Raw genomic sequence first — 18,495 nt, forward strand, 5'->3', positions numbered from 1 at the left:
CTACCCACCTCAGTTTATATTCTCTTTTCATTTCACAGCTGACAGAGACACAGCTGGTGTGTCTGAGCAAGAGTGGTATTCACATTTGGTTAAGGATTTAATAGAAAAAAATAACTAAATTCAGTTATCCCAAGTAGATGCAAACTAATATAAGCAGCATTTCATTTCTTTTAGTCACCTTGGTTCAAATTTATTTTCTTGCTATGCTTTCAACACGTGGAAAACCTGAGCATAAATGATTTTGCTTTTTTGTTAATACTGCCAAATTAGTCCTCTTTTTTCATACAATGTAAAGTTTACAGTAGCTTTTAAGAAGTAAGCTCCAAATAATTGTCCTTTATGAATCACCACATGGTGCTCTCTAGGAAGCAGAAAGCTTAAGCACTGCAGGAAAGTGCTGTATTGAAGATGGAAATGATCAAATTGACACAAACTGTGGTAGGCACTTGATTGCTCCCACCAGACTCCTAATCAGAAACATTCACTGATATGGATTCTCTGTTCAGGCAGGAGAAGTATTCTTCACAGCTTTGAAGTGTAAATCATTTCAAGGAAACAGAAAGTTAATCTACAGAGCATGCATTTAAGTTTCATTGTGTTCTTGTCAGTAGTGGAGCCACTTCTGTATACCTGGTTACTGTCAAATATAGGGTTTGCTTTAGCGTTGGCAATATTTAAAGATACTGTAAATTACAAAGGTACTGTAAATGCTAATCATGCTGGCAGTGACTCTGCAAGAACAATCCGAGCAAATTTAACTCTCCAAAACCCCCAAACTGTCAAACTTTAACAGATAAGTTCCTTAAAAGTTGACTCAACAGTTTAAAAATTATATAACTACTTGTAGCATACATTAAAAAAAACTTTTTTCGATGTTTAAACTCGGGCTAGAAGATATAATCACATTTTTACATTTTTGGCAAAATTCCTGTAATGTTGTTTGATAGAAAATATTAGTTGTTTATGGTATTTTTCTAAATTACAAGACTGCAATAGCAGTTTTAAAATAACCTTTATAGACCTGTACTGGCTGAAGTGTCTTCCAGCTTTTAAAAGCAAGAATTAATATTCCACACCACAGGAAAACTTTATTGCAATTTGCATATACTGTAGATATACATAAATTAAGATTCCATCTACAAAACTGAAAATACACAGATGTCGGTTTTATGCGTGCAGGCAGATCTGTTACACTGTAAAGGAGATATATTAAATATTTATATCAGGTTAAATATTTGATGGGGAAATGGTCAATTGGTACATCCACATTTGGAATACATGGCTCTATATGGTAAACATTGCTTCAAGAACGTGATGATGTTTTAAAAAATAACCAGGTCTTGAAACGCCTTCCTTTGCATTTATTGCCAGGAATAACAAGTGGATTACAATTAATTGTGTTTCAGTGCATGGAAGCTGATTCACCAAACCATTACTAAAGATAGAAATGTAATTTTGGAAAAATATATAATAACTATAAGCTGTGCAAAAATGACCTAATAACAGTAGTCCCAAAAGTAAAATAGCTTTTTGTGGTAAGATAAGCCATCTAGTTTAGTTTGTCACCATCACAGGTTCATCTACATGATACAGCCTATTGTATATCCTCTTTATTTTTTCTCATACTTTAACAGGTCATTTAATACTGGCTCAAAATATAGTTTCCAAAGCAGGGATGCGCAGAGAAGTGGGAAGTATATAAGATTATAAGCAGTTTTATAGACTTATTTTCGCCTATTACCTCCCTTACAAAGTGAGCTGCAAATACTGCAAAGGAACAAGTAATAGGTTTATTCCATGCTGAAAAGAGAAGAAAGAAAACACAATATTTCAGCTGTGTGAGTTAGGGTTAGGTTAGCTCACACCAGAAGAAAGCTCCACAGCCGAAATGTTGTGTTTTCTTTCTTCTCTTTTCAGCATGGAATAAACCTATTAGTTGTTCCTTTAGAATTATATAATGTAATACAGTATTTTGTTTAAAATTTCAGTTATGGATCATGTATTGAACAACACATTAATGTAATTTAAAGTACTTTGTTGACCTGACCTCTTTGTTCAGCTACTGTATGTGAAAACACAGGAAAATTATATAAGAGCTGCTTAATATCTATGTGACTATAGATAATTTACTTTGGTGTTTGTGTTGATTTTGAAGTACTGCTGGTAACAATCAATAATGTTTGTTTCCTAAAAGAAAAGTGTAATCCAATTGAAAGCAATAGGATCATGGTAACATTCCTTTACATGATCATCTCTTACTACGCACATGTACAGGTACTGTACATTACTTGTCCAAATACAGCACTCTGATGTGCTTGATAGATATCTTGTCATCTTTTCATAGTCCAAAAAAAATGTTCAGATAACAATGTTTTGAAAACAGTTCCCTTTGATTTTGCTGTTGTTTCTGAAAATTAATTTAAGGTCAGTAGACATGCGAGAATCATATCTATGTATAGTGGTACAGGAGATGGTGACGGTGTTTATTGTGAAATGTAACCAGCTACTGCTGTTAGCCCTGGTTTACTTAATGATGTATTGAATTGCAATTAATATTTTATGAAACACAAATTATATAATAATCACACTATTATATAATATGCATGGCATCTCTGCTTTCCTTCTGCTTCAGCTGTAGCTTTAGTAAACCAGATTAATCCAGCATAGCTTTAAAACCAGGGATTTACAGGCTTCTGCTCAAGTGTGTCATCAAATATTCTTTTCCCTTACAACTGTGTGTGTGCAAATACTGCACTGTGTGACATTGTTTAGCATCCTAAAGCCATGCAGATTTCAACAAACTATTTAGACAAACTACTGTACACATTATCCTGCAGGGCTCCCAGAAACATTTCTATAAAGTACACTGCATTATTTGGTTGAGAGATGTGAAGTGTCTGGAGTCTATATGCATGGAATACTGCCCATTCAGTTTGGTGTTTGTCCAGTTTAGATTATTCAGATTCCTTAGTTTTTTTTTCCAATAACTTGCATGAGTCTTCAGAATATTGTATCCTCTTATGTTAAAATATAATATGCCTGTAGGTAAACCGACTGGTGATGCTATACAATGCATCAGTTTGAAACTGCAAATGTTAACCTCCTGTTATTGTCATAGTATTTTCTGTTTTTATTTATTTATAGAAAATCCCTATGAGATCTAAGGAAGTAAAAGTTTGTTAAACAGTAAAATGGAAGTAAAATGTTGTTAAACAACATTATAATTGCATAAATACAAGTCATACTATGCTTTCTTCAGTACCCTGGTATCTGATTAACATTGTTTTTTTTATTTGCTTGAACAGAGATACAAAAAAGACAGATGAAGGAAATGAAAGAAAAATAATTAATAGCATACAAGTCAGGTACAAAATACAATATGTTACTATAGTACATTTCAGTGAAGATAGAATCCACAAATTTACCAATAAATGCATCAATATACACTTTTGAGTTGAGAGACTGAATAGGTTCAAGGTTGGTGCTCTTCAGGAACCACTTGATACATCATATCCTTCTTCCTGGAAAAAAGATGGGACAGAGTGGTCACTAATAATCTTTCATTTTTCGTTTCATATCAAACATGTTGCATATACAGTATGGAAGCAACAGATGGTAAGTCACAGGTAATTATTTCAGAAGCAGTATGCACCACTGTATTTAGCTGTTTCCTCTTTTGAGTGACTAAGTTCCCAAACCAAACCAGCACAGAAAAAGTTAATACGCTCCCAGTGCTTGCCCTGTAACAATGGACCATGGCTTCCTTAGACACACCAAACGTTCTGAGTTCCCTGAGAAAGTAGTATCTGATGGGCTTTTTTCACTATCTGGTGTACATTGGTCTCCCATTTCAAGGATGAAGGATTCACTATCTGGCCATCCATCACAAGAGATTGTAGTTCATTCCAATCACATGTGAAATTAAAGATATTACCTCTTTGGTTTTGCTAACATTGAGCTGGAGATTTTTTTTTATTGCACCAGCTTACCAAAGCATTGACCTCCTTTCTGTACAAATACTAATAATTTTTGTTATTTAGCCCTGCAAACTTGGCATCACCTAGAAACTTGACATTTTTTTTTCAAGATGGCGCCATGAGCAATATGGTGTTGCTCTGCATCCGTTGTTAACAGGAGAGTGGAGATGTGGCTGGTTACTACGGTAACATCAGCCCAACTAGCAGAACTGGAGCTGGGGTGGACATGACATTCTGTTCTACTTAGACATCATGATTTGGCTCCATAATTACATAACTTGATTAATACTTTTATTGGTTAAATTAGTAATTAAACTACCAACTTGGTGGATATACTCACAATGTCCCAGAAAGCATTAAATTCAATATCAATACAATATAAAATTGGCTTCTAACATCTAAAACTTCTTGATCACTCATAGATGCTATCATGTAAGTCTAGTCCCTAGTTTCTGGTGTTCACTTTATCCAGTAGATGTTGTGAATACATATTTACATGTGTGTGTACGTATAGGAAGCAGGCTACTTCATCTTTGGTTGCTGTCCTAAAAAAATATTTTGTTTTTGCTTTTACTAAATGATTCTTAATTTCTTACACTGACAGAAATCGATTAGTTTGGCTGGTTTCACTATAGACTAGAATGGTGATGCTGTATTGGGAACCTTCGCCTTCCCTCCCCTGACATCACTGACTTATATCTTGATATAATTCATCTACAGTACGTTGAGATTCTGTGAGAACATTATTGCACAGTGCATCTAAATCGTGCCCTAGAGGTGAGGAGTGTCGCCAATGACAGGAATAGGGGTGAAGGGTGTCTGGTTGTGTAATATGTTTTGTAGTATTTGTTTAAAGCTCATAAAAACTGGTTTACAGAAATGCAGGTGTGGTTTATGCTTCGTACATTACAGTTTTTGCAAAAAGCTCTTTCTGGGTACAGTACAGATCCCATCTGCTTAACAGACATTTGAAATCCCAGAGTAATTGAGCAAAGGGCACTGACTTCTGCCCTCTTGCAAACCTTCCAGCCAAGCGCAATCAGTATAGAAAGTAGAGCATTCGATAGCCTCTCTGAAAACAGGCAAATGCCTCTAGCTTCCAGTGCTTCTGTTTTCAAACCTTTCTCCAGTTCTTTGAAATGAAAATCACGTCGAAATAATGAAATGACCACTATCAGTCCTTTTTAGCAAGTTTTTATTTCTGTGTGACTGACTTCAAATGGATTGCAGGTGGGCTTTGCTGAAGCAAAGGTCATTTGCAGCAAACTTTTGTTTCTAGTGTGACAGGAAATTACTTCTATGTACTGTGACATTTGCTGTGGCATATACTGCATCTCTGTGGTGTCAGTCTAATACCTATTTTTATTTATTTGTGGATGTTTTTCATTTTGGGAGGAAGAGGCACAGTGGTTAGCATTGCTGTTTCACAGTGCTAGGGACCTGGGGTGCTATCTCTGTGGAGGTTGTATGTCCTCTCTTTGTCCATGTACAGTAGGTTTCCTATGGGTGCTTTCGTTTCCTCCTATAGTCGAGATGCATACTGGTACTGTAGGTTAATTGGCTTCTAGAAATATTGTCTCTGGTGTGTGTCTTTTTGTGTCTGTGTCTGTCCTGTGATTGACCTGCATCCAGTCCAGAGTTTACCTTGCCCTGTGACTGTTGCTTGCTGGGATAAGCTCCACCTCGCCTACAGCCCAGATTTAGATGAGGCAGGTAGAAAATGGATGAATGCATGTTTTACATTCCATAAATGAATACATTCTTCAATTTCCTGTCTGTGACCTTTATTATTAATAAGTGTATTAATCAATGCCTGCATTTTTAAATGTTGAGTTTGTACTTTTTTTCATTGTGTAGGTACAGCTTTAGTAAAAGTACCTTTGTAATTTGAAAACGTGATTCAACATTTAAAATTTTCTTCTTGTGCTTTGTAGTAGTCACAAGCTTCTTCTGAAGATTTTATTTTTATTTTGCAGTATTACATTAATTGCATTTATTTGAACATGGCAGTATAATAAAATGCATGCATATTGAAACCTAAAAACGAAATATATGTAATAACCAAACCAGATTTGCTTAGATCTATTTTAAGCTGTTACTGCAAATTCTATTAATTCTGAGAATCCCTCAAGAGATTATTTTGATACATGAAAATCAAGCTGATACTCTTCTTCTAAGTTGATTAAATGCATTGGCATTTCTAATAAAAATAAATTAAATGTATTAAATTATTTTCATTAGCTAAAAGATTGAAATACTTGTAAGGGTTAAGGGGTGTTTTACATTTTTGAAAATGTATTATTATTATTATTATTTTGTCATCTAATGTGGTCATCTTTAATTCTTTCTCCTAAGGTTATTTAAATTTATGCATGGGTTACAATTTACAGAAATTGCACTTCATGACCTGACCCAATACTTTTTGAAACTTCCAAAAGTTTGTTTGCCTGGTTATGTCATGTTGAACAAAATAAGTAGCATTTTACTTCTTTCAAAATTGATTAGAAATAAACATAATTAAGGTCTCCTGATTATTTATCTGCATTACATAGAAAATCACCCTGGCAGCAAGATTTCTTGATGATAATTTGGTAAACCCGATGGAGGAAGATTCCCAACTGCGGGGGAACTGCATGGGGTTTTGAGCAAGTAATTTGTCTTGTTGAGAGCTTAGTCTCTCGGAGGATCAGGGTTTCCAGGAATGGTTGTAAAAAGAGGTTTTTCTAAGAAGAGGAATTTGTGTAGGAAACACAGTAATCAGCTAGAGTGTGCATTGAAAAATATGGAGATGCTCTTCTCCCAGTCATGCAGCTCACTATAGAGGAATTTGTAGATTCGCTTCAATACTATTCCATTGGCATTTAACAGCAGTGGCTCAATGGCAATTTGTTCATTATTACTAAAAGTAAAAAAAAAGAAAAAATTATAGAAATTGTTCCTTATTTTCTCTTGGGTTCAATTACATTTTATTGCAGTGCCCGTCTGCATCTCACATAGGAAATCTGGCCTAATATTAGACTGAGTTTTTCTTTTGCTTCCATTTTTCTCCAGAAAGTGGAATCAGTAGAATTTGGCATTAAGCTTTCACAAACACAAGATTCATCACCACTAGTCTCGTTTTTGTTCGCACCTGTTCTAATAGTAATAAAGAGACCCATATGTTCAGTGGCAATAATCCAAACAGCAACAGGTGTGATACTGTTTTTTATCAGATATGCTTGGAAAGATATGATATTGATTTTCATGGAGTTTGTTTTTCTTTATATTGTCTGCTGCTGTAAAGCAAATGCTCCTTAGGTTTAATAAAGACTTCTCTCTAATGTCAAGGACAGGGGTGATTTCTGTGGTAGTGAAAACCAGCTCTGTGTTTCACAAAAGCAGATGTGAAAGGTTTGAAAACCAAAATGTGGGAAATCTAGCTCTGACTGACTAGGAATCCTTTGTATTCAGCGTGCAGTATCTTTCCTTTCTCACAGGATTACTTCCATTTTGTTCAATGTGTGTGCTTTGAACATTTGAACTGTTTTCAATTCATTTTATTTATGCCATCAACAAAGGTTTAAACAGGATAATTCTAAAATGTATTAATTTGTTTCTTTATTATTGCAAATACTAGTAAACAAAATACAGCAGTGTATGTCTAATGTGTATAAACTAATGGATTTATGATTTGTCATATATTTGCCCTTTTCATTCATGCATGCACTGTATCTTCGTATATAAACATATATGAGAATATAATATATAAACCTAAATATCAGTGTAGGTTGCCTGCTTGTAAATAATGTTTGATAAATTCTGGAGTCTAGTATTCCAACAGCAGGGATAGAGAAAGTTTTGTTTTGTTCTTCCCAGAGGCTAGTTTTATGATACCATATACAAACACTGTAACTGTTTATAGCTTTCAAATGGTTTTAACGATTTTTTTCAAATTAAACAAATCATTAAACTTGTTAAATACTCAAATGATAGAATTAAACAATAAATTATTAAAAAAAAACATTTTCAAATTGTACACTATGAATGGCCAGTTTGACACATTAAAAGTTGTGTATGCTTGTACCTAAGATAATTTTACAACCATTAAAGAAATTTTAAGAATCTGGATTTGTTCTCAATTCAAATTCCATGTCTAAGAGTTGTAATAATCAAATGTTTTTCTTTATGTTTTTAATGAACTACATAAAATATTCTCATTATAAAGTGTGGTTTCTTGCCATTTTACTGTAACTTCTTTTGAGTAAAGCTTAAAACACAGTGTACTATAAAGTCCGCTCCCTGGTTATAATTAAGTAGAATGTAAGAGGACTTCATATCTAGGAAATTGCTCAAGAATGAAAAATGTGAGCAAGTTTGAAAATTGATAGATGACAAAAATAGATGAAGCTGGTTTTTACATTTATGAAATAGAAGCTTTATTTAAACTCATATGAAGCCCCATTTCCAATTCCCTTCTCCAGTGCATGCTCCTCCATTTGCTTGTCCGTTGAAAAGTTCTGTCCAAGACCATTCTGAAACAAATGCACAGAGCCAGTTTCATTGCCTGAATACGTTTTCAGGGAAATGTTAGTAAATACAAAGCAGATGTGTGTAGTAGACTGTAAATCTTGTGTTGATTGTTGAACTGGATACTACTCAGGCTGAATCAATGCTATTCCTTTAGATCCGCAGAAACCTTCACTGCTGGCCAATTGAATGGTCCATCCAACATTGATGTCCAGACTTGTTAACTTTATAGACTTCAAATGTGTTTTTTTTCGTTATATGTGGAGCTGAAGCTGACAGACCTTCTGCATCTTCATAAAGTAAAACCTTACATTCCAGATGTGTTAGTGATGTGACTGTTTAACTAGTGCTGTTTTTGTTAGCTTGCAGAACTGGTTGTTTATAGTTGTAAAAAAATACTTAAACTGAAACCATATACTGATAATAAGCAGCTACCTGAGCACTGCATGGATTAGTCTGGGAGGCCAGAAGTGGGGTCCTTTCTCTTGCTGAGCAGTGGGCTGTGAGGTGGTCTGTTGGTACTAGTCTTAATTCTCTTGTCATCTTAATATATTGTACCTGTTATCTCCAACATCTGTTATCTTAGAGGCCACACATAGGTGAGAAATGTGAGTAAAATATTGTCTTTTCTGCAAGGGGAGTGGGATAGAAAAGAGGAAAAATCTGGTGTAGTTCTGAATTTATTTAATTTATCCATCCATTCACTGATACCAAGAGCTGCAAGGCAGCAAATTCAATGTTAATTTAAAAGTTCCAAACTTTGACCACCAGTGTAACCTAACTTTTATGTTTCCCCTTTCTTTACCATAGTTCCACTTGGCTTTACCTTGGTTTCTATTGTATACTGTTGTAAACTGTTTGAAGAGCTATCTGTGAGTAAACATTTTTTAAATTTGTTTAAAGAATAAAACCCCCAGAAAGGCAGTTTTGTTGTTATCCTGGGCTTGTATATTGATATAGGAGCTAGTCTTGCCATGGAACGTTTCTCTGTTCAAGAAAGCATTACCTTACTAAATACTAGTTTGCTGTAATCTACTTGTTATCCGTTTTAATTTAAAAGCTGTAGGTAGATCTACATCAGTCTTTGCTTATGAAGATATTTGGAATATTTGGAACCATGATCTAAACTGAACTGATCAAATTCCCATCTACAGAACGTATCTTTTCATAACATGTTTAAAACCATAAAGGAATAACCTCCAGATCTGTGATACGGTTTTCCCAATAGTTTACTCTGAATATTATGGTAAGACCTCTGCTGGAGAGATGACAAATTCAGAAACACCACTCAGATCGTTAATGACCTAGGGACTGCTGTTAACACCAAGCAAGCAGACATGGAATGACATGTACTGCTGTGCTTCGAATGCAATACATAGATCACCTACAGTGTAACTGTGTACAAACAACAAAACTAAAGAAAAAAGAATTGACTAAATATGTAAATATTTAAACATTCATTTTAATGCTGTACGTGTGTTCAAGTTATTACCCAGGTTTCACCTTCCAAAATCGCTTAAGGTTTTACCCATTCTGCCTTGAGATTAAATTGTATTGTGTTGTATTGATTTTTTAATTCTAGTTCCTGATTTAGAAAAGCAGCTTGAAGTGACTCCTTTCTGCCAAAAATCTTAGTCCAAACTGAGCAGCAAACAACTCTGTAATAATTAAACAAAGCAAGTGACAGTTCATTTTCATGCAGTGGTTTGTCTAAACTGTAAATTGGCTATCACAGGTGAACGGCCTGCATTAATTGATGCCCATACCCCCTGAGAAGAGAAGGCAATCCTTGAACTAATTAGCTTGTCAACACTTATTTCTCCAAAGACAAAGCAATTGGATAATAGAGGCCCATGTGTACCTCAGCAGATGCCATCTTGTCAAAATGACAGCTTAGTTAAGAGACAGAGATTTGGTTTTCACACATACTGTACCAGAGCAAAGCTCACATGACCCCAAATCAGTCAGGTTCGTAGGAAGACTGGGGCAAAGTACGATGGAAATTGTTTTCTTACATCCACAAACAGAAATGTGGATATCCAAGACAGCAAGGGTATGCATCCCATCTCAGAATGCAGATTTTTCTGTCATGTTTTGACAATGGAAATAGACTGAGGGTGCATTTTCTCTGTGGGGAAAACTGTGGGCAAACTGCCCACTCCAGAGTAAATAAATTAGATTGCTTTTTGCCAGTAGGGAAGAGTCCTGTGAATTAAGTAAGTTTTAGGTCCACCAGGCCTAAAAAAGAATATTTTGGAAAATAGCTAATTTGCAAGTCTCCAGTAAAATTATTGGATCGCACCAAGATCTAATCTAGTTTAATTAAATAAGACTTCAAAGTATATTTATATTCTAAGTGCTGTATTTAAACATTTTAATCACTATATTATTGATAAAGCTAGAGGTGCTTTAAACTACACTACATATAGAATTTTATATTATTCTGTGTTCTTTCCTTCAGACTATGCTTTGTGCCCTGAATTCATACAAGAAGATATTTTTGATTTTTTGACTGATAGCTGAGAGGTGCTACAGCTTCTTCAACAATATAGACCCTGCTACTGTCTGTAATAAAGTCCTAATCTAGCCTTTGTTAAACATTCTTCAAGCACTGTGAACATTAGGACTGGATAGTTCAATTTGCAAGTTCGATGCTCAAAACTGCAAATATCACCCAAAAAACGATTTTTAATATTACAGGAATGCCTTTAAAAAATGATAATCCTAGGATTCTCTGATTGCAGCTCCATTTTCACCTGCTAGTGCAGTACATTGTAGAATGCAGTTATCTGCAGTTATCTCTCATGTGTAGCGGGTGTCATAGAGAAACAGGCTTACACCGTGGAACAGTGTTGAACATTTATTGCAACCATCGCTCAGCTAATCCCCGAGTCAAAGGTTCTACAGAGGTGTTGCCTTTCTAAGAAGTTCATTGCTATTAATTTGGAAAAAATAAAACAATGGAGCATACTAAACTCCAGATCCATGAGGGACCTGCATTATCCACTATTACTGTATGTCATGTATTCTTGAAGTCTATATAGAACAAACTATTACAGTGTATATTGTTGAAGAAGCTATAGGGCCTCTCAGCTTATGTGAGTGCTAATGTGAGTGATGTCACACAATTATTAATGTCTGCTTGTCTGAATTCAGGACACAACTGAAGTCTGAACTAATGGACAAAGAAGAATATAAAATATATGAAATATATTGTACACTGCTGTACTGTAAAGCACCTTTAGCCTTATCAATCATATACAGTAAAACATTCTAAAATATATAGAAGTATATAAATATAAATATACTTCGAAGTCTTATTTAATTAAAGACAGCTTATGTCTTGTGTCAACATGTGTTATGTGCATGCTATGTACTAAAACTGAAAGCTCAACTTCAGGCTACCAGAAAAAGTATCATTTAATTTCCTTGATGAGGTATGATAATGAATAATACACGTGGATTACAGCTCAAAAAGAATAACTCCAAAATTGTTTCAGTAATTTCATTTTTTAACAATGCATATTTTACATGAATGGCAATAGCTTTTTTAGATATTTCTATTTTTATTGCAGAATATGCATAACAATGACATCACTTCTTTGTCCGTAGAAGTTCACAGCACCACTTTCTTAAATATTTATTTGTGAAATTCCAGGTCTGGGTATTGGAAGATGAGAAGAAGCACATAATTGAAATGCCATTAGTTTAGGCTGAGCATATTGTATGTCTCTATAATCTCTGGGACACTATGGGATAGGACAGAATTACCCTGAAATAGAATAACATGAAGTTTTAAATTAAACATTAAACCTTTGTTAAAGTGAGAGATGTTGCTTAATTAAAAACCTGAGAAATAATAGCTGAACAAATAACAAAATATATTGATATTATATATATATATATTCCTTTTTTTGTTGTTACTGTACTAATATGATAGACTGGTTAATTTGTATTAATTATGCATATCCAAAACCCTTCACAATAATTTTCAAAAGTAAGTCAATAATGTTGATGTTCATTCACTCTGCGATGGAGAACAGTTGAATAATATTAAGAGTTTTATGTGCATGGTCATTAGTAATATTATGTATCTTAGTAAAGGTGTAATGCTTAATTTAAAAGGTAATGTCATTCTGTTTCAGTGAAATTTAAAAAGCTGTCTTATTTCAAGGTATCATGGAGAACTCACATACGCATACTTCAGATAATGTTCATTATATTCTAGGCACTCTGAAAACAAGAACAAATAATAAAAGACTGAAATGCAAAGCTGAAACAAAATCTGCACACTTATTGAGCTGAGCTTGGCTCCCTTGATCTGTTGGAGCACTATTGATCTCATAAGTGCTGTTTGCATCATCCTGTCAAACATATATACTGATACTGAAGCTAATGTAAATTAAATCGATCGGATAGGTACTGTAGGCCTGCAGTGCATGCAATGTATGTATATGCAAAAAGCGGTTAAATTTTACCATGCTAATGGGAGTTTTAATGAATTGAGGATGGAAGGGGACCTTAATACATTTTGTTTCATTAACTTGCTAGTTGAAGATATTTTTTGTTGATTCATGAAACTGTGCAGCCATAGTAATAAAATATATAAAACTTTTTTTTGTATTTTTTTGCCTCATCTTGTGTTAGGCGATGTCTCTAGTGATTAAGCTCTAAACCCACATTAATTCATTTGTGGGAGCTCAAAGTAATACAGTACCTGCTCGTTAAAATTAAGTGGTGTAGGTGTTTTATCAAAGATAAAAGATAAAGATGTAATCTTTGATAACCTATAGTAATGAAATCAGATCCATTAGTAAGAGTTTTTAATATTATCTAGAGTTGTAAGATAATAATATAAATGCATAGCATGCATGGCTTTCATATTTATTTAATTTAATTTTTGTTATGAAGTTTGTGTTTAAAATCAGCGGTGACTTTCCTTAATTGTCTGCAGTGGTAGGCCTTAAAAAATGTTTTTGCAATTAATGGGAATCATACGTTTAAATCATCTAAGATTTGAACATTAACATATTGTAGATTCCTGAATCAGGACACAATAATGTAATATGTTCATCCACACTGTATGTTACAGGCTTATCTGTTACAAAACATCAAAATTATTCAAAGACTCTTCCACTTTATTGGATGAAAAAGTATGTTTCTGGTTTAGGATGTAGAAATGGATTTAAATCAGTAAAATCACAGGCAGAATCCTCTGCCTGTCTGAGCCTGTGTCACGTAACTAGCTGACTGTGACTGAGATTCTATAAGTGGTGGATCCCACCACCAATGTAGGGTAGTTGCTTGTTGGTTCAAAAGCAGCTCCAAGAACTTTCAGAGCACATGCAGTGACGCCATTGAAAAATTTGCTGCTTCTTTATTTATTAATAACTCTCCTATAAGGACCCGTGAAGCCTGAAGTGTTTGTCAAAGGATGAATGGTTCCAGCAGGGGGTCGTGTCAAAGAAGCATGTCTGCAGGTCCTCATTCTCCCTGTACAGGTGTAGGAATTACTGCTGGAAGGTAAAGTCTCAAGTAAAAATTCCAAATTGGGTGAGTCTATAATAAACAATAAGAGGAAATTCCAAAATCCAAAAAAACGATTCCAAAATAAACTATTTTAAACATTAGCTGCTTCAGGGAACATATAGCCTTATACAGTCATAGTGTAAGCTCAATAGACCGAAGACTCCCTAATGTTGCCCTTAAGAAAAAGGTTTGATATACGCCTTACAGAATAAAACAAAATTAGTGGGAACATGGGTTGGTTAGTGCTCTTTTTAAAAGTAATTGCAGGTACAGTGTATTGTGCACTGAAACACTATGTGTGTACCTTATGGAAAGTCTGGACTCGTCTTGCATGATAGCAGCAGTCACGTTGTCCATTGAGGCTGCAAAATAACAGCCTCTAACTGCACTTGCCCTATAAGGCACTGTGCATTAGCTCAGGAGAAGGTTAATTAGGCTTGAAAACTGCCCCCTCCCACCAACTGTAAAACAGACAAAGGCCTTCAGGTATACATCTGAACTCAGTGACCTAACTTGAGTCTTTAGAACTTAATTCCTATCCAATATTCCTCTTCTACCAACTTTCCTGTTTTATATTCCAAAAAGCAGCCCTCTCTCACCAACAGGTATACAATGATGCCTGGCAGAGATTAAGGTCTCTGAAGGTCATGACTGCATTGTCCTTTTGTTTTGCATGAATGCAGTGAATTCTGCCATGTTTTGTAACAATGAAACAAAGACAAATCTCCCTGACGCCTTCAACTAATTAAAATGGTATAGCATCAAAATATGCAACTGGTGTACACACAAGTGATTTTGTTTCCTCCAAAAAATGTGTCGTCCACAAGTACTGAACCTTCATACTTTACAAAACCACAACTGCATTATACTTGCTTTAAGATGAAAACTTGATTGAATGCATCTGTTTTCAACTTTAAGCTCTCCAAAATCCAGGTTTCTTTGGACACACACCAGTGTGTTCCTGTAGCAGTATTAGTCACTGTGCTTTTAGGCATATCTGGATTGAATGTGCACCCTTGAGAGCATGTGTCTTCCATTGTAAGATAATGAAGGCCAAAATAAAATTAGTGGCTTATCGGCTTTAAGTAGTTATGACGTTATGTTGAAAGCTAAGCCAATTATTTCTTATTTCATATTAATCTTATTTGCATGTTCATTTTATGCACAGTTTTCTTTTTTCAAAGACATTTATAAACTTCCCACATACAGGTAGAACACTTTAATGAGAGGCCTTGAAATCAATAAGTAGCATGGGGTTCACATTCATTGCAAATCTCATTCATCTTTTTAAGAGCTGAAATTCAGGAAAAGACCTCAACACCAGAAGCCACAGGAGTTGCCCGGGAGCACAACTGAGAAACACTGTAGGAGGGTAGGAGAGGCTTGGTGGTGAGGTGGTTAGTGATGATTAAGGGCCCTGCTTGAATAAAACCCAGCAGACACAGGTGTACTCCAGGACCAGGATTGAGAATCTCTGTCATAGACTATACTGTATATTAAGATGAAGCAAGTCTAAACATGAGATAGAAGATCAGAACAATTACATCTAAAGAGATGCTAAGACTGCATTCATAAAGGTTTGTGTTATCACATTATAATAATGACAAAATCTTGAATCATTCATGAAAATAAATTAAAAATTAAATTAAAGCTGAACTGCCCTTAGTCTATGAGTCCCAGACATGTTCTGAAAACTAGCAACTGGGTAAAGCTTTTTTCAAATACTCTGAAGATAAAGGCTGAAAACATTTAAACATTACAACATGGATAGTTACATGAATGTTACATGGATAAGGATGTTAAATTCTAATGATAAAACATTCTAATGAAAAAACACATTGTTGTGTTTTACTGAACAGTTACAGAACATTTTTTGCAATTTGTAGTCCAGTTAACTAAACCAAGTAATTTCATAGATGCTTTCTGTACAATCTGGAATATGGGGGTAATGGCTGTAAAAAAAAATGATTAAAACAGCAAAACAAGAGGTGTAGACAAATATCTGGGGAAAGAAAGTTCAACAAGAATACAAAACTTGCTCAAGACAGTTTGAGAAAAACAAACCCTTCTTGAGGCTACTGAGCGGCTAATTGCCCTAATTGATAATGAGACATACAGTATGCCTACATTCTCATGCCAATTAACAAATCAATGAAACCATGAACCTTAATAAGGTCACGGCAGTCCCTGTCTGTGACAATGCAGTCTGCTCAGTTTCTAGATTTGATCATATACAGTAACAAATTTATGTATGGTTTTGGGCAAGCAGGTAGACCTGACTGTTTTAAATCTGTAGGGCTCAGAAAGAATTAGTTGCATTTAATAATCAGAGTGGATTATGTACCTCTAGAGTAGTCTCTCCAAACTGGATGTGAAACCAAGTGTAGCCTGGCTTCTTGACTGCCGTCTCTTGGCCAAAACTCCACTATCCACCGGTGAAAAGACTAAGAGCAGTAGTAACATGCCTCCAAGGTGTATGCATGCTATAGACAGCATAAATTGCTAAACAGGGTTCAATACTTGTCACATTTCTGGATCCCAAACCATTGATTTCATCTAGAAATGTAACTGAGAGATTCACTGTCTCACATCTTTTTTTAGTTTGTTCGTCTTGCTTTTCCCCCTTTCTTTGCTCACAATCCGGTTGCTTTGCCTTTGCAGGCTGTGTGGGAGGAGCCGCCTCTCAATTATCTCTCTCTGCAACCAAGTCCCTGCTGCTGGTAATCAGGTACAAAATCTATTGAGGCAGCGGGGACCTTCGAGAGCAAATCAACCACATCAGTGTCGTCCAGCGGCACCTCGCTGCGAGAGCACCTCTGGGTAATTCCATGTTTCTGCTTCTTTCAGCTCTTCATGAATTCCCCACGGACCTTTTCTCACACAAGGAAAGAAGAGAAGGAGCCATTGCACTGCATGTCCTTTGTGTAAGTGTTCAGGCATTTCCTTAACCAGTGCACTCTGGATTAGGAGCTCTGACTTCAAAAGAAGACAAATCTCAATCTAAATGGTGATCCTTACTTACATTTCTTTTGATTTTATATTAAATGTAAATAACAATATATATATAATGACCATAAAAAGAAACATCACTTATAAGAGCAATAAATTCACAAAGTTATCAGGAAAGTGACAGTATTTCTGTAGCCAGTGCACTGACATTTTATTGCACAGTTGAGACAGGTGTGAGACATATTTGGTTTAACATGTTCAGTGTTTGGTGTGTGGTCATTTGTTTGGTGTGAGTGATGTTTTATTTAATCTCTGACCCAGGGAAAAGTTTGGTGTGGACGGTTGAGGAGAGAATGCAGGCTCGCGCTGTGTCCGTTATTTTGATTCTTTGTCTTCTTCTTGCTTGGTCGGTAGTTTCTTTTATTTTGTTTTACCAATAAAGTTTGATAATCGGCCAGCGGAAGCTCTGTTGTCCTTCACATGAATGGCTGAAACATTTTACCGAACCCAGGATTTTACACAGGCATTACGCTGATCAATATTTTTCATCAACCGGGTTTCATAAACAGGTGGTCTACTCCTGAAAGTTACAGGGTAGTACTGTATGTAGCTACAATTTAAAGGTTGTACATATGCAATGTGTACTTTTCACCAGATTACAGATTCTATCGTGTAGGATTCTGTCCTATTTCCTTTTACACCCTGGAAAAGTATTCCACAGATCTTGAAAAGGGCTTGGTACAGGGAGGTAGGGTATCCATGACAGAAGCATCACGTTCTCGTCATCGAGTCTACAGTTAATCAAAATGGCACGAAGACTGTGTAATCTAGTTTTTAAACAACATATAGTACTTGCAGAAATATAATTATGTTTTTTTTATGTTCAGTATAAATGACACACACAAATATTTTTTTATTTTATTTATTTAGTTCAGTTTTAGACAATTGGATTTAGTAATGATAAAACTTAAAAAAACAGTCATATAAAGTTAGCCAATTTTGTGGTAAACCGAGGGTCCTTTCCTTAAGCAAAACTATGTCTTGATTTTTAATGGGTTGTTTTTCTCTGCAGTACAAAAAAATATCGTCTCTGGCAAGTACCCATATTTAAACAAATTCAACCCAAGTCTAAACAAAATGATAAGTACAGAAAAGCATCTGTTGCTGGATAGAAAGATCTCCGTTAACTGCTCTACTATTAGAATCTTGTCAACACTGTTGGAAGTTTATTTATTGGAGCCCATAAATATGCTCAAATTAAAACCAGATTTACATATATAAGATTTACAGTGTTTTGGTATCTTGTGTGAAGCAGCACTATGACAAAATATGCTGTATCTGGATCACTTCCAATAACTGGCTTGTACAAAGCATTCTAGTAATAATTACTTGGAAGAGAATACCAGGAAATGCAAGCTGTATTGCATTTGTACTGTATTGTATTTGTACAGTATTAAAAAATTAACTATGGAAGGAACAACACTGTAGTGAATTGGGAAAAGCCTCCAACTTAATCCTTATCTTTTTTTCTTAT

General features: G+C 35.1%; 1 protein-coding gene across 1 annotated transcript in view; it reads left to right on the plus strand.

The window, feature by feature from the left end:
* slc24a3 (solute carrier family 24 member 3) overlaps positions 1-18,495 on the plus strand; it is a 107,344-nt gene that overhangs the window by 52,241 nt on the left and 36,608 nt on the right. Inside the window, exon 3 of the mRNA XM_006638755.3 lies at positions 16,860-16,936. Coding sequence (XP_006638818.2) covers positions 16,860-16,936 — 77 coding nt within the window. The remainder of the gene's footprint in view (positions 1-16,859; positions 16,937-18,495) is intronic.

Source organism: Lepisosteus oculatus, chromosome 17 (assembly GCF_040954835.1).
Source record: "Lepisosteus oculatus isolate fLepOcu1 chromosome 17, fLepOcu1.hap2, whole genome shotgun sequence".
Classification (NCBI taxonomy): domain Eukaryota; kingdom Metazoa; phylum Chordata; class Actinopteri; order Semionotiformes; family Lepisosteidae; genus Lepisosteus; species Lepisosteus oculatus.